This window comes from Diabrotica virgifera, chromosome 8, assembly GCF_917563875.1.
Source record: "Diabrotica virgifera virgifera chromosome 8, PGI_DIABVI_V3a".
Lineage (NCBI taxonomy): Eukaryota > Metazoa > Arthropoda > Insecta > Coleoptera > Chrysomelidae > Diabrotica > Diabrotica virgifera.
The window spans coordinates 198,168,877-198,190,116 of NC_065450.1; the positions used below are offsets into that span (position 1 = coordinate 198,168,877).

The window sequence follows — 21,240 nt, forward strand, 5'->3', positions numbered from 1 at the left end:
AATTTTGCAATCTCAACTTTTTTTAAAAAATTAAAATTTTTTAAAATCTTGCACAACAAAAACTAGAACATACAAAGATTTGTCAATTTTTTACATATAAAAAAGTACTCCACCTATCTAATGCACCTTACAGAATTGAAATCGGATTATTTAATATAAGCAGCCTCAGCAATGTTTTAAAGTTATAAACAATTTTTTGGCTTATAAACAAATTAGTGCTGTGGCCAGGAGGGGGTGCTACGGGATTCTTTATTTAGATGGACTTACTCAAGTTTTTTTTATGTATTTTGACCCGTAGAACACGAATTTTTTGGGTAACAGTTGATCCGGATGTCGATAAGATTGTTATAAACAAAGAATTTGAGGAATTACATAAAATATATTTTTCGCAAAATAAAACATTTTTTTGTATTTCTTGGGTAATTCTAAGCAAAAAATGGTCTTACAAGTTTTTTTCGTAGGATGCATAGTTTTCGAGATAAACGCGGTGGAACTTTCAAAAAATCGAGAAATTGCAATTTTTGAATGCGAATAACGTTTGATTAAAAAATAAAATAGCAATTCTGCTGACAGCATTTGAAAGTTTAAGTCAAACTATACCGGTTTTAGTTATTTGCATTGCTAAAAATAAATTTTTTTTATTATTAAACAAAGCTATTTGTTTAAAAGCCAAAAAATTGTTTATAAATTTAAAACATTGCTGGGGCCCCTTAAATAATCCGATTTTAATTCTGTAAAGTGTATTAGATAGGTAGAGCACCTCTTTATATGTAAAAAAATTAGCCAACTTCTAAATGGTCTCCTTTTTGTTCAGAAAGATTTTTAAAAATTTGAACTTTTTTAAAAACATTTAGATTGCAAATTTATTATGCAAAATTTATTAGGTCGATTTTAATGAAATTTGGTACACGATTTAAGTATGTTACAAAGAATTTCCTAAGCGAATTACTAAGGTTCTAAGTGCTTATTGCTATATTGCAGAAAAGGTAATACCTTAAGACATTTTTTACCAGTCGTATATCATACAAAATTCAATTATCTTTATTTTATTTCTCTACAACTTTGTTCCAAAACGAATCGTTTTAAAGTTATAAGCAAAGAAAGCAGAAAAAATCAATGTTTTTCGAAATTTTTAAATATTTTAATTTTTTTATTAATGTTCCGGGCATATTTGAGAAGGAGCATAATGAAGGTGTCACCTACCTTTATCAGCAAAAATCCGAATGCCACCTCCCACATCCAAAAATAGACGTTTTTTCGCAGATCCTTACTGGTCTATAGACCAAGAGTTAAAAAAATATTGAAACTTTTAGGTAGACATTGTGTGGTTATGGATCTAGAATATCTTACTTACACGTCCGTGGCTTTATACAGCATATTATTGTAACAATAAAACGAGCGGTTCGTATTTATATACGACTTTATTAATTTATTTATACAAGTTTACTTTACAAACTCTACCTTAAACTAACTCTATTTAAAACAGTGGCGGCTCGTCAGAGGAGGCAAGGGAGGCTTAGCCTCCCCATAAATTTTTTACACACTCTATACTGTTTTGTTTATCATGAATCGCGAAAACAACAATTACTCTCACTATTATACAACGTGTAAATTCCATATTATCACTAATTATCCATACGTACGGAGCATTAGCATTAGAACGCATGATCGCGTCTCAGTTTTATTACATATTATTGTAGGCAGGACCCTGGGTTATCCCGAGATGCACGAACGGAGCCGAGAAGCCCAGCATTCTCCGTTGCTAATGCTCCGTGCAGCGCAGCAGGCGTTTAAGGAGACCCGGTCTCCTAACAGTGGCATCTACGGCGCCATCACACGCTGCCCGGAGATATACCAAGGGAGGCAGAATAGCTTCTCAGCTCCGTTGGGTGGTTGGGTGCGTCTCGGGACAACGGATTTTAGGGTCCTGACTAAAAATAATGAAAAATCTAAAAGTGCGAATTTTGTTATGAAATTTGGTAGGTATGTGGGGTTATAATAATATTTGGAACAACTTGCTCAAATAACTTTTTCCGATATCTCTAACTCAAAGCAAAATATCGGTAATTTATCGTGTTTTTGAATTCGCAGTAGGCCGCGTTTATAATTAAAAAAATTCAGTTGAGTATCTTAAAAAATTTGAAGCTTCATTATGTATGGACTGCAAAACTTCAAATCTGTATTTATTTTGATATGCATAGGTATCTATTTACAAATAGATGGAATTGTTAACAACTAAACGACACAAACTTTGGTATTAAACTTTTACTATTAGACTAACTATTTTTAAAATGATGATATCATGAAATTATGAATTAGGATGATATTATGAAATGTAAATAAAAAATGGTCAAAAGATGGGGCCTTAAATTACATTTTTTGGCGCATTTTTTTGCTAGTGCAAATTTGTCTAGGTATTTTACAGTTACGTATAGCCTCCCCTATTGTAAAAAATCACGAGCCGCCACTGATTTAAAATGAAGTAAAGAAACACAGACGTACTCACAATCATTTAATTTACTTCGACGACCAGTTTCGATCCCTACAATATAGACATCATCTTCAGGTCGGCGTTACAAGTGATTAAATGCTATAATTTAAAGAAAGCCAGAGTTAGAACAGTGGCTGGTTGTATCAAAATGTTAAGAGAAAGCCAAAATTTTGAAAGGTATGGAAATGTTGACATTTTATAACAACAAAAAAATGCATACGTATGCACACACATGAGCAAACAAGTACTCATAAGCACGCACACGCACACAGAAGCATGAGGTTTATGACTATTTGTTAAGTTAAAATTAAATTTTAAATTTTTATCTACTTACATGCCGTTACAAGGGATGATTTGTAAGTTCACCAGTAACATGTTTAAACGTCCAGATTATGCTAGTAGGATAACTACTAACTTAATATGAGAATATCAGTAGAAAAAAACTAAATGTATAGTGATAAGTAAAGAGCCGCGTAGATGCAAGTTAGAAATAGAGGGCAAAATTGTAGAACAAGTAATGAAATTCAATTACCTAGGAGTAGAGATCACTAGTGACAGGAATATAAGAACAGAGATCACAACACAAGCAACAAAAGCGGCAAGAGTAAGTGGTTGCCTCCGAGAAACCATATGGAGACAAGGGCGGATCCAAGGGGAGGGGGTCAATGGGGTCAATTGCCCCCTCCTTGAGACTTCGCCTGGTGTCGCCTTTTTTTAAGAAAGAGATAATTACGATTGAAAATAAATAGTGGGTTTTGTGTTCTGTTGATAACTGAATAACGGAATGAAACTTAATTCAGAATTCCTTCTCCAAAGTACGTGTTCTCGGTCTTATTCTATGGTGTCGAGTCTTGGACTGTGAATAAAATCGATCTACTAGCCTAAATCGCCTTGCGGCTTTCGAAATGTGGATCTATAGAAAAATTTGAAAAGTATCTTGGGTGAAAAAAATTCGAACCTCCACAATACTAGAACGTCTCAGCAAGACTACTGAGATTAAAGAAGGCATCAAGAAGAGAAAAGTGGAGTATTTTGGACATGCAATTGGAAGTTTCAAATATAGGTTGCTACAAAATATTATACAAGTGAAAATAGAAGGCAAACGCAGTCCAGGACGAAGAAGCACTTCGTGGTTGATTTAAGGTGGCAATGAATAAAACTAAGATAGCTATGATGGTAACAAACATTCTGAAAGGACATGGTGCATGAAGAAAAATAAAGTAACAGCCTATTCCGAAAAAGAATCCTGACGAGAAAATTTTTATTTCATTGCCCCCTCCTTGCAAGGTTGCTGGATCCGCCGTTGTATGGAGAAACAAATATCTGACCACGGAAAGCAAAATAAAAGACCGATACAAGAAAGACGAAACAACAAATCAACAATATCGAAATGAAAGTATATTAAGATCAATAGCGAGCATATCATTAAGAGATAGACAAAGCAACAGAAGTATACGAGAACGATGCAAAATTCAAAATATTAACAGGTGGATAAAAACAAGAAAGAAAAACTGGAACGAACATGTAAACCGAATGGAACCAGATAGATTAGCGAACATCTGTAAAAACAACAAGCCGTATAGCAGAGGACCCGTTGGAAGGCCGCCGAAAAAGTGGAAAGACAATGTACAGTCAACAACAACTGAAACAGAATAAGAGGCAGGCAAACAGGAGTAATCCTAGTCGCGCGAAGAAGAAGAAGAAGAAGAAGAAGGATATTTAGGTGAAGGACTGGGTAGGTGGACATGCTTCGTAGGTCAAAACACAGTGTATTGGAATGGATCCTGAAGGCAGAAGTGTGATGTGAAACAAAAGATAGATTTATTAGTTATGAGAAAGACAACGTTCGGATGGAAGTGTTCGTGAATGCAGCTACAGCTTACAGAGTTAATTAACACTTTAGCTGCATTTACGGAAAATGGAACACGGACGCAGTAGCTCACCCAGCGGGGGTATTTGGGGGTTAAAACCCCTCCCAGAGCTTATAAAAAAAATAATGAATAGTAGTAAAATGGTGCAAGTACCTGGGAAATAAACTTTATATACTTAGTTAAAATACTCGTACTGTATTTACCTTCCAAATTTGTATGTTTCTTGCAAATAAAAATAAGCAAAAAACTATTCTTTTAGCCAATCAGTGTGGGTGTGTTAAGATGTGATTATATGATGGAGACTGAAAAGTTGAATGGAGAGAAATGTCACGAAAATGGATTTCCACCATTCAGCTGGAAATTAGTAGAAATAAACAATATAGCTGCTGGCTTTGGATGGCTTGGACCAGCCTCTGGTTTGTTACACAGGTAAATTCAAACGCTATTCGTTCAACTTTATGGATAATTATTTAAATATGATTATGCGTATTCTTTCTTTTTGCTTGGACCGGTCATAATAATAAATGATTTTTACGGAAAAAATCTTGCCCAAGTAGGTATACTTTCACTCCTAGAGCATCTTCAGGGGCATCTGAAATAAGCCAAGACAAAACGCCACTGTTAAATGTGAAAAAGTTGGAAAACTACGATAAAAAAAAACTCGAAGATGATGGGTAATAATAAATTCAATAACGTTTTAGACTTAATTCGTTAAAAAAAGGAAGGTATCCTTGAATGCCATATCCTTGAATAACATTCATACTAACATTTATTTAGTTAATTTAATTAGTTAAACTAATATTTATTTTCATTATAGATATATCTTACAAGAAATGAATCTATATGACAAATCAAGCAACGTAAGTAACTTATAAGAATAATACTTTACACTTTTTTTCCATTGTCCTACTTGAGACCTTTACGTCGACAATTTTAGCCTTGACATAGCAGACCAATGAGCACTGTATCACAGAAGGATCTAATGAGGGATAATAATTATAGAAAATAAGAGTTACTTCGAACTAATTCTTCTTCTCTTTGCGTAGGTATGACTCTGTCTCTTTTTGAATGTGCCTCCACTAAGTGGTCGTTCCATCGTTTTCGTGGTCTTCCCACTGATCGTCTTCCTATTGGGGAACCGTCTCTCGCCGACTTTGCTACTCTATTATTTGTTGAACTAAGTAGAGACTCAAAAAACTCAAAACTTAAACTAGAAAAGACAATCTTTAGTGATTTATGTACGAAGAATCATCACGATCGGTACCATCATTGTTCCATTTAAGTTTTTGTCTATCTCTCTCTCTCTCTCTCTCTCTCTCTCTCTCTCTCTACGTACTAACAGCTGTTACATGATAATTAGTCTGGGAGAGTTGCTATGCTGTGATCTTGCTAGAGCTCATAGTTTTTCCTACTCCTCCAAATACCGTTTTCACAGAGTACCACCGAATATTCCTCTCAAGATTCTTCGTTCATATGTTATAAGCAAGCTGTTTTCATCTATCTTAGAGATGGTCCATGTTTCCGATCCATATGCGAGTACTGGCAATATACAGTGAGCACGTAAAGGTTGGAATAAATTCATTTTCTCGAGAATGGACGATTTTGGAAAAAAATGCCGAAATTGGTCAATTTTTATTTTTAAATTACGACTTTTTGGCATATACATCTTACTAGTGACGTCACACGTCTGGGCGTGATGACGTCATCGATGATTTTTTTTAAAGAAAATGGGGGTCGTGTGCTAGCTCATTTGAAAGGTAACTCAATTTTCTATTCAGTAATATAAACATTAACATAATTATTTATACAGGGTGTCCAAAAATTTTTTTTTGATTAAATTTATTGGCATAAAAAGAAGAATGTAAGTAATTTATTTATTTCAAAATACATTTTACTGCTTTCAGAAAACAGAAAAAAATGTTTATTTGAAAAATAATCATGGCTTTTCGCTTAAATTAAATGTTCAAATTGTCACGGGACTGGTGGGTGGCTGTTTAATATTTAATTTAAGCAAAAAACAATATTTATTTGCCGAATAAACATTTTTTCCTGTTTTCTGTTAGCAGTAAAATGTATTTTGAATTAAATAAATTACACACATTCTTCTTCTTATGTCAACAAATTTAATTCAAAAAAAATTTTTTTGTACACCTTGTATAAATATTTATGTTAATGTTTATATTACTGAATAGAGAATATAATTACCTTTCAAATGAGCTATCACACAACCCCTATTCTAATTTAAAAAAATCATCGATGACGTCATAACGCCCAGATGGGTGACGTCACTAGTATAATATATATGCCAAAGAGTCGTAATTTAAAAATAAAAATTGACCAGTTTCAGGATTTTTTTCCAAAATTGTCCATTCTCAAGGAAATGAATTTATTCCAACTTTTACGTGCTCACTGTATAAGGGTTTCTGTATATTGTTATTTTTATTTTCTGGCTTGTTTCTACTTCTCTTGTGTTTACGCAGACCAAAATAGCACCTTTTTGCCAGAAATAATAAGGAATCATAAAAGGGAAGAAAATAATAGGTGTGCTAAACTCACTCTCTTTGAAGCTCTCTACGATCGAAAGAGATAGAAACGAAACTCCTTGTTCTGGAAATGGATTGTTGACGCAGATTAGCAGGTATATAATATATATAATGCAGATCATGGACATAACAACCACTATCTTAGAATAAGTACAGCAAAAACAGCTTATTTGGTACGGATATGCACAGAGAATGAGAGACTATCAAGTTAATATTGGATTGGCAGCAACCTGAGCGAAAAACACAAGGAAGACTGTCTCTCTCTCTCTCTCTCTCTCTCTCTCTCTCTCTCTCTCTCTCTCTCTCTCTCTCTCAGATAAAAATTACACGTGTTTCAAGGAAAACATGTATTGTTGTTTTTAACGGACAATCTTTACGCTGTTTTAGCTGCCAGAGAACAACTGTTTATCGGAATTTTGTAAGAGCTTTTTGGAAGCGTGGAAAATATATGGCAATTGCCAAGCTGTGATTTTAATGGTAGTTGAAGACGTAATCTACAATATTTGTGATCAAAGGCACCATGAGTTTAAATTTAGAGAGCTAAATCCACAAGTTAAATTTATTAGAAGGACTTTGACGGAAATATACAAAACCGGGAAGCTTAACGAGAAGAAAGAACTTGTAGTGTGAGTATAGGGGAGAGTCGGATATTGGTGCGCACCTAAGGCTAATTTAAGATATTGCAAAAGCTTGAAACATTTCAGTTTCCAACTTTTGTGAAGATATTCTTTAGAAAAAACAATAAATCCTGTATAAAAGGTATATTTAAAAAGCCGCCACATCAAATTCACATAACTGGTTTACCAGTCATCATCAGTGCTAACCTAAAATTAATATAACCTGATAAAAAAGGAAAATGCTACCCTAATGTAGGATCATATGGGCTTGGCGAACGAAACGACAGAGGAGATCGCCTAATAGAATTTTGCCAGGAGCATAATGTTATAGCCGCAAATACATTCTTTAAATTACCTAAGCGACGCCTGTATACATGGAAATCACCAGCTGACAAAGAGCACAAAATTGTCAGAAATCAAATTGACTACATCCTAATAAAGCACAGATATCGAAACTCAATTCAGGCAGTAAAGGTATATCCAGGAGCAGACACTAAACTTCAACTAAAAAAGACGCAAAAAACCGCAACAACAATAAACTTAACATACAGAAACTAAAGTCAGAAGAAACAAAAGAAAATCTGAAACACGAAATCAACACAAATCTAGACAGAAACCCAGGAAATAATTGCAACTTAGAACAGCAGTGGCAATTCTTCAAAACCTCTATATTAGAACCAAGTAAGAAAGTACTTACTACAACCAAATGTAAGAAAGAAGAATGGATGACGGAGGAAATTCTAGAGTTGATGAATGAAAGAAGAAAAAACAAAACCATTAATAAGACCCGCTATAAACAGCTTCAAAACCAAATAAGAAGAAAAATTAGGGAGGCTAAAGAAACCTACTTCTCTGAAAAATGTAAAGAAATAGAAGAACTGCAACACACATATGACAACTTCAACCTACATAAAAAAGTCAAAGAACTAGCCGGAATAGGAAATAGAAGAACCTCAAATATATTGCTCGACAAAAATGGAAATATTATAATGGAGACAAAACGAAAACTACGACGATGGAAAGAGTATATCGAGGAACTATTTCATGACCAGAGAGAAGCTAGTACATCCGTAGATAGCCAATCGGGAGATGTAGGCCCAGAGATAACCAAAGCAGAGGTTAGTCAGGCAATAAACTCTATGAAAACCAATAAATCTGCTGGTCCAGATGAATTCTAGCGAGCTGATAAAGTTGGTCAATGAGAAAAACCTGGACATAATAGTAGAACTGTTCAACGCTATCTATACTACAGGAATCATCCCTAGAGAAATGTTGACATCAGCCTTTGTGTGTTTGCCAAAGAAGGTGAATGCAAAAGAATGCAATGACTACCGAACCATAAGCTTAATGTCACATACCTTGAAAATTCTATTGAAAATTATCCACGCCAGAATACACTCTAAACTGGAGCTGGATATTAGTGACACTCAATATGGGTTCCGCAATGGCATGGTAACAGAGAGGCATTATTCTCCTTCAACGTGCTGACACAGAGATGTTTGGATGTTAACCATCCTCTTTACGTCTGTTTTATAGACTACAATAAGGCGTTTGATAAAGTAAAACATGATCGACTCATGGAAATCCTAAAAAATAAAAATCTAGATGAAAGAGATTTAAGACTAATAACACACCTCTATTACAATCAGCGAGCAATAGTAAGAATTGAAAAAGAAACATCTGAAGAAATGGAAATAAAGAGAGGAGTCAGGCAAGGCTGCATACTATCACCTCTATTATTTAACGCTTATTCTGAAGATGTCGGGATAGTATCACGAGGTTTTTTCCTGGTTTTCCCTCGTGATTTACTATGGAATCTCTAACGCGAGAATTTTACTGTCATCGTTGCATTTGGTTGTCTTTTTAAAGACAGATCACATGCTATGATTTTTTTGCGACGGATATTCTTGAGTTGGGATTGATTTCATGTAATCGAATGAACTATCTTTTAGTAAAGTCGTCCCAGGAACGCAACTCATAAATATTGGCGATATCATTTTAAAGTCTTCTACTTTAAAATGTATAATATACGTCTGAATTGCCAATATAAATGAGTCAGATTAAATAAATTATTAGAAGAATTTTTTTACTTAGCAACAACATGTTTGTGTATTTTAATAGTATTTTGTATTTTGACAACGAAACCCGATTTGGGCTTCGAAACGTTAATAAATTCATTTTTTAGTAAAATTGTGGCTTATTTCCCATAAAAAATACGTAATTATAAAAATGCCACAAGGAAATAGCTTCAGAACAATATTCTGAAGAGGTAATGCGAGAAACTCTGGAAGATGAAACAGTCGGCATAAGAGTAAATGGAGTCTTAGTTAACAACATCAGATATGCAGATGATACAGTAATAATAGCCGATAGTTTACAAGACCTGCAAAGACTCATGAGTAAAATAGTAAGGTGTAGTAGGGAGTACGGACTCTCTCTCAATATCAAAAAGACGAAGTTTATGAAAATTAGTAAAAACAACCATAATACTAACGAAATCTTGATAGTAGAGGGCCAGCAGATCGAAAGAGTAAAAAAGTACACTTACCTAGGAACACTTATAACAGAAAATAACGACTACACTGCAGAAATAAAAGTCAGAATCGAAAAAGCACGTTCTAATTTTATAAAAATGAAAAAGGTCCTATGTAGCAAAGATTTAACATTAGCTCTTAAAGTACGCCTAACAAAATGTTACGTCTACAGTGTTCTATACTATGGAGTGGAATCATGGACGTTAAATGTAGAGACAATGAGACGACTTAACGCCTTTGAAATGTGGACCTATAGAAAAATTATGAGGGTTTCCTGGGTAGATAGAGTTACAAACAATGAAGTACTGAGAAGAATAGGTAAAGAAAAGGAAGTTGAACTTACAATTAAAGAAAAGAAGCTACAGTATCTCGGACATGTGATGCGGGGCGAGAAGTATGGCATCCTACGACTCATAATGCAGGGAAAGATAGATGGCAGAAGAAGCATCGGAAGAAGACGAATTTCATGGTTGAAGAACCTGAGAGAGTGGTTTGGATGCAGCTCGAAACAACTATTTAGAGCTACTGCCTCAAAAATTAAAATAGCTATGATGATTGCCAACTTCCGTAGCGGAGATGGCACCTGAAGAAGAAGAAGATAAAAAAGGCAAAGATGTTGAAATTTTGACTAGGGTTAAAAAAAATGATTAGGCTATACTCACGTGCAATGTACATGCTAACCTCCAAGATAGTATTATACAAAAATATGTGGGTCAAAGCCCAGTAGAAGTAGACCGTCAAGAAAACATATATAGGTATAAAATGCTACCTTAAGCCTGGATGTTTAAAATATTATCTAATTTGCCCTAGGTAACATCTGAGATCTGGATATGACTTGTTCACATGTTGGAAGTGAGACGGCAAGTGAAAATGAAATGGTTGGGAACCTCGGAACGATGACAAGACAAACGACAGTTCCACAGGTAGTTTAAAATAACCTGTCATATCTAAGAGTAAGGTATACAGATTGTTGAAATTATAAATGATGTAACAACACACCTAATGTGAAAATTATCATTTAAAATTCATTAAACTAGTTGTCGTAAACTGTAAGTGGAACTAGTTAGTGATTGTTCAACTCACTTATTGAAGTGAGGTGAAAAGAAATATTGTAAATGTATTAAGAAAAAAGTTGTCGATGCAGTGGTTGGAAGTCCCGATTGAACGAAACATGGCGGTTGACACAATTCGGACTTTTTTGTTTTTCTTTGATTATTTCTAGGTTCTCGTACAAGTCTAATTTTAAGAAGTCTTTCTGTGGGATTTTGTGAAGTAGAGCAACATCATCTGGGATATTCAACGTATGGTTTTTTTGTTTAAGATGTTGTGAAAAGGTAGAGGTGTTCTCTCTTTTGGTGTGTTCAAGAGAGCGAGAAGCAAGTGATCTACAAAGTTCTTCCTATGTAAGTATCATCACAGTCAGAACATTGTAGTCTATAAACACCACTACGATTCATGTAATTGATGCTATCTTTGGAATTCGATAGAGGTTGTCCTAAGTTTTTGGATACTTTAAAGGAAATTTGGATGTTGTCTACTGATCTTTTGATAATGTTCGAAATTGTTTTAGGTAAGCACTGATGATGACTGGTAAACCAGTCGAAAACTAGTTATGTGAATTTGATGTGGCCCTTTTGAGGGTTTTTTAAATATACCTTTTATACAGGATTTATTGTTTTTTGTATCACATGGTATACAGCCAACTACAGGAAAACTTTTTCCTTGTGGATTTTTATATTCTTTAGAGGTCTAGGTATATTGGTAGGGACCGCATTGAATAAATGGTTGAACAGTGACGCAGTGACGGATGAAATTTATAACTAGTATAGCACGCACAATTACCCGACATATTCGGCTAATGGTGCGCATTATGTCGGATAACTGTGCGCAATATTAAAACTTAAAAATGATCCTCGAAAATGTAGTTTATTGAACATCCATAGATATTAGAGGAACAAATATACGGAAATAGATAATAAACCAAGTTACAGATATATTTAAAAAAATCTAAAAATCGTAGAAGTCACAAACATATCCTTCTGAACTATCCTCTTATGTACACATGGCATGTGGCCATTGACAACATATCAATTGCTTGTACCATACCTCGTCGTTTTTGCTACCATCACCACTCACCACATAATATACAGAAGTCATTTTCATTTTACACTAGATCGTCCAACTCATCATCATAGCAGAGTTCACTTCTCATATATCTTCGGAGCTGATGTCTTCAAAAATCTTTCTTTTTGTACTTCATTTCAATTTCGTGGTTTTCCCTGTTAGGCCTTTCTGGTAATATCTAAAATTTTTGTTTTTTCCGGCAAATATTTTTTGTTTGGGATGGTTTCGGAAGCGAACTTAGATTTTATAAAATGCTGCTGTTCAGTGGCGCACCCAGGGGGGTTTTGGGGGTTAAAACCCCTCCCAGGGCATATAAAGGATAGTAGGAAAATGTAACTTGTCTTTAACAAACTATACAAAAAAATTTCTGTACCCAAGCCCAACCCCCCCCCCCCAGAGGAAACCAAAACCCCCCCCCCCAGAGGAAAATTCTAGGTGCGCCACTGCTGCTATTAGATGTACTTGGAATGTATCTGCCTTTATATACCTTGTCGGCTAATTAGACGACCTTACACTTCGCCACATAACACAAAATTCGATAAAAACAAAAAATAATTGAGATAAAAAAAATTAATGCTGAAGTTAGAACATTACGGCGTGCGTGGTGAGTTGTTATTGTGGTTAGAAAACTTCCTCTCTGAAAGAACTTTTTCGGTCAAAGTGGAAAATGACTGCAGTGTTCCACGTGCGGTTGCCAGTGGTGTCCCTCAAGGATCAATATTTGGGCTTATTCTGTTTTTGTTGTACGTATCTGATTTAACGTGCGGATGGCAGTCAAAATCAGTTTCATATGCCGACGATTTAAAGTTACATTACTGTCCCGATATTGTTAATACTCTTCAGAGTGAACTTAACCAGCTATCAGAATGGAGCATGAAATGGGCTATTCCAATAAATACGCGCAAGTGTTGTGTTGTTCGATGTGGATATAATAATCCATATATAACATATTTTTTTGATTGAGCTCTTCTGAAATCTGTACAGGAAGAATGACTTGGGCGTTACGGTTAACCAAATGTTAGGTTGGTCTACTCAAACAGCAAAAGTAGTCGGTAAAGCTAACTCTGCTTTATACATCATATTAAAGCTTTTTCTAGAATGTCTCCAGATTTGTTTTTGAAACTCTATAAAAATTATGTCAGACATCACCTGGAATTTGCGGTATCTGTTTGGTCACTTCATTTACAAAGAGATATTAATTTATTAAAAGGAGTACAACGAAGAGCTACTAAGCTACCTTTTAATTATGCAAGATTAAGCTGTGAAACTCGATTAAGAAAGCTTAAGTTGTCTCCATTGACTCGTAGAGGAGAGAGAGCTGATTTAATATCTACTTATAGAATTCTTAGGGGGGAATTTTGGGGAACATAGAATTTGTTAATATCAGCGAAGATGCTAGACTACGAGGTCATCAATATAAATTGAAAAAGGAACCTTTTAAAACTACTGTGAGGTAAAACTTTTTGGTAAATCGAGTTTTTGATAAATGGAACAGTTTAAGTGATGACATCGTAGGAGCTACTAGCTTAAATAGTTTCAAAAACAGGTTTGATGAGAACTAACTGGACATTGTATGTGTAATGTTAGTAATTTTTGTTAAAATAGTTGTTATGAAATGTAAGGATATATTTTGTTTTTTTTTCTTTATGAGAAAACATTTTTTTAGTTTTTAGGTATACGTGCCTGCTTTCTAATTTTTGTATCTATTTTTAATTTGCTATTGTTGTAAGAACTCGTGTAAAAACGAATTCTTTTGAATATTTACTTTAATTTAATTTTTATTTTGTAAGAATTTGTTTCATGTTATATTATTTAGTTTAAGACCTACAATTATTTTGTACTTTGAGCCATATAAGCTTTGTTTTGGCTCGATATTATTGTATAATAATAATAATAAAACTAACTACATATACCAGTGTAAAATGGCAAATAAATAACATGTATATTATGTACTTTTTAGACTATATTTCTATCAAGAAAAAATCTTACTGCTTATTCTCTCAGACACACAAAAAAACACATACCGCGCGAAAATATGTAAACGATAACTGCCAACCGGTAAAGTATCTCCCGAAGTTCGATCGTGTGGGATATATCTGGCAGCTGCTAATGGATGCCGTGTCAATATAGTTTTTGCAATATTAAATATAAAATCGATGCGCACAATTACCCGACGCGCACCATTAGCCGACTCTCCACTACAAAAATATTTAATATTTTTGTATATTTATAAGCTAATATTTTGCTAATAGTAATATCATACGTTTTAGGGGAAACGATGTTGTATCTGTTGTTTACTTCAGATGTGGCTACAACCCTCTCCAATACCCTACTGAAAATGAATGGACAGCTCGATTATTAATCGAAAGGTAATTTTTATCTCAAGTATTAATCATCATCATCTCAACCTCAATAAAATCTCTTTTCTTTTAACGATTTTTGTCACAACCTTTAGCTCTAGCACGTCTTTAATTTCACTTTCCCCCTTGTCACTATGGTCATAAAATTGTGTGCTCCTAAGATTAATATGTAGGCTAACTCTTGTATAATTAACTATTTTCTATGAGAAATAAGCCACAATTTTACTAAAAAAATGAATTTATTAACGGTTCGAAACCCAAATCGGGTTTCGTTGTCAAAATACAAAATACTTCTAAAATAAACAAAAATGTTGTTGCTAAGTAAAAAAATTCTTCTAATAATTTATTTAATCTTACTCATTTATATTGGAAATTCATATTAGAAGAATTTTTTTACTTAGCAACAACATTTTTGTTTATTTTAGAAGTATTTTGTATTTTGACAACGAAACCCGATTTGGGCTTCGAAACGTTAATAAATTCATTTTTTTAGTAAAATTGTGGCTTATTTCTCATAGAAAATAGTTAATTATAAAAATGCCACAAGGAAATAGCTTCATAACAACAATAACTCTTGTATAATACAGGCTAACTAATAGGCTGACCTAACTGTCACTTTAAAATAAATTACCTAATTTTTTATATTCTTAAGCAAAAGATATATTCACTGTTATCGTTCTTTTCTACATATTTCTCAACATTATTTTTGATGTCTTCGCCTGCTCTAAACTAAACATGCTCTATATAGTATAAAGCTAAAATAACTAGCCCCAATGAACTATTTCACGTTAACAGCTTCTATTCCTGTCTTACTACCCAAAGTTTATGTACCTATTAACACGTTGACGGACAGAACGTCTATAGACGTCTAATTTCCATTGATGTAATGTGACACAACGTCTATAGACGTTGCATTTTTCCCTATTCTACTTTGCACATTGCACAATACATATAGTGTCAAAACACTTGCTTATACATTTGACGCACTGTCCGTCAACGTGTTAATTTTCGCAGATTTTTAACTTACATATGTATATTGTGTTTTTAGGTCAAAAGCAATCAAATGCCCGAACATCCAATATCACTTAGCGGGAACGAAAAAAGTTCAACAGGAATTAGCCAAACCTGGAGTCATTGACAGATTTATTAAAGATAGACGAAAAGTTGAACTCATCAGAGATGTATTTGTGGGCATATATGGTTTAGAATTTGACGATGATGGGGAAAAAGCGGTCAGAATGGCATTAAAGACGCCTGAAAGGTGAATGGCATCAGTGCTTGTATAAAGAATTATTTATTTCGCATTGTTTTATCATTGTTTATAACAAATATGAGTAAAACGAAGGTCTACGATCTAACTGAATTTTAAATGGATCTTTTTATTTTTAATCTTCTATAATGATCGCTGACACAGACAATCCATACTACACTACAATGTAATAATAATGTATAATCCACTTTTAGTACGTTATTTATGTACATATTTATATTATCTAATAAAAAAATAAAAAATACTTTCAGATATGTTTTAAAGCCACAAAGAGAAGGAGGTGGAAATAATGTATATGGGAAAGACGTTAAAGAATATTTAGAACGAATGGCAAACAGCAAAGAAAGAGAATCGTGGATAATGATGGAGAGGATCATTCCTCCTATAATACGCGGATATATGGTAAAACCTGGAGGCTCAAACCCGCCTCCCATATCAGAAATGATACTAGAATTGGGAATATTCGGTATTATCATTGGGTAAGATTTATTTTTAAGTTTATCGAGAATATATAATTTTTAAATCTTTTCTGTCAAGTAAAAATTTTTTTTAAGTCAACTGAACTGTAAAATTCATTTTTAGGACTCCGAAAACGATTATTACAAACATACAGACCGGTCATATGGTCAGATCAAAAATTGCAACAGCAAATGAAGGTGGTGTAATGATAGGATTGGGTGCATTGGACAGTCCCTACTTACTGCAATAAATCTTTTTAGGACATACCAATTTTACCTGCAGTTATTTCAATACAAGCTAGAACTGATATTTTATCATGATTTTTAAAGACCTTTACCCCAGTATATAGGTATATCAAAGTGCCTTTTCACTTTTGAAGTATTTATTTATTTATCTTAAATTATAACTTTTTTTGCACGATTGATCATTTTTTACTGTTTACCGTGACAGATTTTACGTCAGTAGGTGACATTTACTAGCAACTCGACGGTAAGTAATCCAACTCGACGGTAAGTACTCCAACTCGACGGTAAGTACTTAATTCACTTAACGTCGAGTTAAAAAATCTCTTAATTTTAATTTATTTTTTGAAAGAATAAAGAAAACTAACGAATTATTTATTAATATTGAAACTTATGGTACAATTTGTTAAATTATTTAATGAAATCCCACTTGTTTGGGCTGTGGTTTCACTTCTAACAGAAACTCCTGCAGAATCGCATACATTAGTAGTATCCAACATTTTTTCTCTTCAAATACGCGATCAAAGTTGAAAACTTGGAAATATCAATGCCATCATAAAGAAAAACGGTGGATTTAATCATTGAATATCAGAGCTGTAGAATCGCATACATTAGTAGTATTACTAGTATTGCACAATATTTTTTCGGCAAAATCTGTTTTATTTTGAAGAGAATCTTCTACATAGCTTTCTGCCACTGTCGATGAACGCCAACCTCCATGACGCTTTAATCCGAGGACATCAACATTCCCAAGCCCGTTCAATGTCTTCAAATTCACTTTCGCTCATATTTTAATTTATAATAATCAAAATTGTACTTAAAATTATTGACAACTAAATAAAAACTCAATTCTCCATTGTTGTTATGCACCCTAGTTACTACCTAACAACCAAAGTATCTATCTTGATAAAATGAATGAAACTAGTCAATATGACGAGAATGTTTAATTTTATAATTTATAATGGTATCAATCGTGCAAAAAACGTTATAAGCATGTCGAACGTTAAGGGTAACCGATCTCAGACAATAATTGGACAAACAATTGTCTTCGATCGGTATAAAACCCTTACCGTTCTCCATACTTAATACACTATCATGTAGTTATGTTTTATTATTTGTTGTCCAATAATAAATATTGTTTTTGCACGATTGATCATTTTTGACTGTTTCTCGTGACAGATTTTACGTCAGTAGGTGACATTTACTAGCAACTCGACGGTAAGTAATCGAACTCGACGGTAAGTACTCCAACTCGACGGTAAGTAATTCACTTACCGTCGAGTTAAAAAATCTCTTAATTTTAATTTATTTTTTGAAAGAATAAAGAAAATTAACGAATTATTTATTAATATTGAAACTTATGGTACAATTTGTTAAATTATTTTGCAGAATTTCTAAATATGGAATTTTATCGTCTGGTTTATTAACGACTGTAAAAGTACGCTGGATGTTCGTTTTTGTATTGGGTACTTTTAGAATCATTAAACCATCGGTTTGTTGGATGTCATTCATAGTAATATTATAATATAATTCTTCTCTTCTACAGGCACCAGATATTCCCAATATCATTGCGACCTACAAATTATGAAAAAATCTTCATTAGAGTATTTCTTTTACCTAAACTAGCTGATATTACCTTGTGAACTAGAAATTCTTCATCCGGTGCTTCCATCAGAAATTTTTCAAATTGCTTCCGTGTAAAAATGCTCGCTTTCTTAGGCCCATAGCCAACATTTTTTCTCTTCAAATACGCGATCAAACTTGAAAACTTGGAAATATCAATGTATCTTTAATAAAGCATTTCCTTTAATCACAATTAAGCCAAAACATCACAAACCCTGGACTACCAAAGGTGTCCGCGTATCAGCCAAAAATATGCGTTCACTACTGTACATCAAGAAATTTACTACCAACGTCTCTGTTACTGAATATATCACCAAGTACAGGGCAATCTATTTAAAACTTATAAAATCAACTAAAAAATTGTACTATCAAAATCGTCTGAGAAGCTCTAAAAGTGTTGCAAAAGAAACTTGGTCCATAATAAACGATATTCGTAATAAAACTCACACAGCTCAAACATTTTCCCTTCCAGACCCAGAAAATCTAAATGAATACTTTGTTAATGTGAGTAAAAATATAACATCAACTATTGTGTCACAACAAGATCCCATTTCCTATCTCCCTAATTCAGGAAAGGTCTCGAATTCATTCTTTATAAGACCGGTTGATAAATCTGAACTGATTCAGACAATCAATAATATCAAAAGCAAATCTTCCTGTAGTACCGATGGACTATCCATAAAAATTTTCTCAAATCTCCCAGACAGTGTGTTGGGAGTCCTTATCTCTCTAATTAATGATTCTTTTGAGAAAGGTAAATTTCCAGAGTGCCTAAAGACGGCCATCATTATTCCTCTTCATAAGGGTGGTGAAAAATCAAATGCCTGCAATTATAGACCTATTGCGTTACTACCGGTACTCTCCAAAATTATTGAGAGACTCATAAAAGCCCGACTTATGTCCTTTCTCGTTGATAACAATATTTTATCACAAAATCAGTTCGGCTTTTTAAATAATAAATGTACCACCGATGCCATGTTTTCTGTACTACATGAGGTTTATCAAGCATTAAACAATAATCTGCACACTGCCACTGTTTTTTGTGATTATGCCAAAGCTTTTGATTGTGTGAATCACGACATTTTGATAAAAAAACTAGATTTCTACGGAATTCGAGGTATTTCTTCGAACTGGTTTCAATCTTACTTGGATAATAGGAAACAACTGGTTAGAGCAAATGGTACAGACTCTAGTCTCAAAAATGTTGTATGTGGGGTACCACAAGGTTCAGTATTGGGTCCTCTACTTTTCCTTATCTTTATTAATGACATCACTAGCTTAAAAATCGATGGAAAAGTTTTTCTTTTTGCTGATGATACCAGTATCACTTGGAGCAACTCAAATATCGTAACTCTTCATGCTACTATAACTTCTGATCTACTTACAATAAAATCTTGGTCCGATTCAAATTTACTCTCTTTTAACGGAGATAAAACAGTAGCATTGTCCTATAAAGGAGCTCTTCAACCCTTACCTCTTCATAACAGCCAGATCAGTATCGTTGATTCTGTAAAGTTTCTTGGTATTTTTTTAGATAGCAATCTGAAATAGTCCCTTCATATTGATGTGTTAAGCAAGAAACTATCCTCAGCTTGCTTTGCAATAAGATCTGTTTCGAAGGAAATGAATTTAGCCTCTTCCAAAATAACATATTTTTCTTTGTTCGAGTCATATCTTCGATATGGTCTCCCTTTTTGGGGTTCTGGTACGGCTGCCCAAACTGATGTTATTTTTAAATTACAAAAAAAGCAATAAGATATCTGTTTGGCCTCAGAAAAACAACACATTGGAGAAGCTACTTCAAAGATCACAGGATTCTAACACTACCTTCTTTATATATTTTAGAAACTGTTTGCTTAATTCATAAACATCTACATGTCTTTCCAGCAAGACCTAGACATGACTATTCCACCAGAAATTCTACTTTTGACATCTATTTACCGATTCCGTCCAGTGAGTTAGTAAAGAAATCTATATTATATTCTGCAAAAAAACTTTACAACCATCTCCGTCTACAACTTAAATCTGCAACATCTTTCCCCAAGTTCCGTAAAATGACTAAAGCCTATTTATCTGAAAGACCATATTATTCAACAGCGGAGTTTCTTAACCAATAACTAAGAAAGTACAGTATTCTTATTTATAAGTATAATCTTAATCTATATTTGAGTGTCATATGCAGCAGCTTAACTTAACTTATTAAATTTCTTAAGGTAGAATATGCAATTTGCAAATTTTTTTTTAAATTTTGCAATAGATTGTTACTCTTTTTTTTTGTTTCTCTTCATTATTTTTATTTATATAGACGATTTATATCATTTTAGTAAATTGTATTTGTTATTTGTTATTGTTCTTATTTATGATTCTTGTAAGCTTTGTCTATAAAATTGTTAAATTTTTCATGACAATAAAGCATATTTCTATTCTATCATAAAGAAAAAACGGTGGATTTAATCATTGAATATTCTGCCCAGAGGCTTCCAGGAGCTTTCAACTTCATATGTCTTTGAACGAAATATGCCAATAGAGTCTTTTCTTCGATTCTTAAATTCTTGCCTTCGCACCATTTTTTAAAACTTTGGTAGGTATTTTGATAACGGATTTTGGATTTTTCGGGAATAATTGCGGAACACCCTTCTTCCCAAGCCCGTTCAATTTCTTCAAATTCACTTTCGCTCATATTTTAATTTATAATAATCAAAATTGTACTTAAAATTATTGACAACTAAATAATAACTCAATTCTCCATTGTTGTTATGCACCCTAGTTACTACCTAACAACCAAAGTATCTATCTTGATAAAATGAATGAAACTAGTCAATATGAGGAAAATGTTTAATTTTATAATTTATAATGCTATCAATCGTGCAAAAAACGTTATAAGCATGTCGAACGTTAAGGGTAACCGATCTCAGACAATAATTGGACAAACAATTGTCTTCGATCGGTATAAAACCCTTACCGTTCTCCATACTTAATATACTATTATTATCATGATTTATGTTATTTATTTTATAAATACTTACTTTAAGTAAAAGTCAAAATTTTCAACCTAATAGAAACATTAAAAATATTGAAAAATATTAAAAATATTCCTAAAAGATAT

At 33.4% G+C, this 21,240-nt stretch overlaps 1 protein-coding gene across 3 annotated transcripts in view; it reads left to right on the forward strand.

Annotated features, from left to right (window-relative positions):
- LOC126889276 (glutathione synthetase-like) overlaps positions 1-16,689 on the forward strand; it is a 34,847-nt gene extending 18,158 nt beyond the window's left edge. For 2 of the 3 annotated variants that reach the window (XM_050657391.1, XM_050657392.1), the window contains exons 3-9: positions 4,622-4,791; positions 5,180-5,222; positions 7,293-7,531; positions 14,451-14,549; positions 15,589-15,801; positions 16,062-16,289; positions 16,393-16,689. In XM_050657391.1, coding sequence (XP_050513348.1) covers positions 4,622-4,791; positions 5,180-5,222; positions 7,293-7,531; positions 14,451-14,549; positions 15,589-15,801; positions 16,062-16,289; positions 16,393-16,519 — 1,119 coding nt within the window. In that variant the 3' untranslated portion in view covers positions 16,520-16,689. The remainder of the gene's footprint in view (positions 1-4,621; positions 4,792-5,179; positions 5,223-7,292; positions 7,532-14,450; positions 14,550-15,588; positions 15,802-16,061; positions 16,290-16,392) is intronic. The other variant, XM_050657393.1, reaches the window with a different exon arrangement.
- The last annotated feature ends 4,551 nt before the right edge of the window (positions 16,690-21,240 follow it).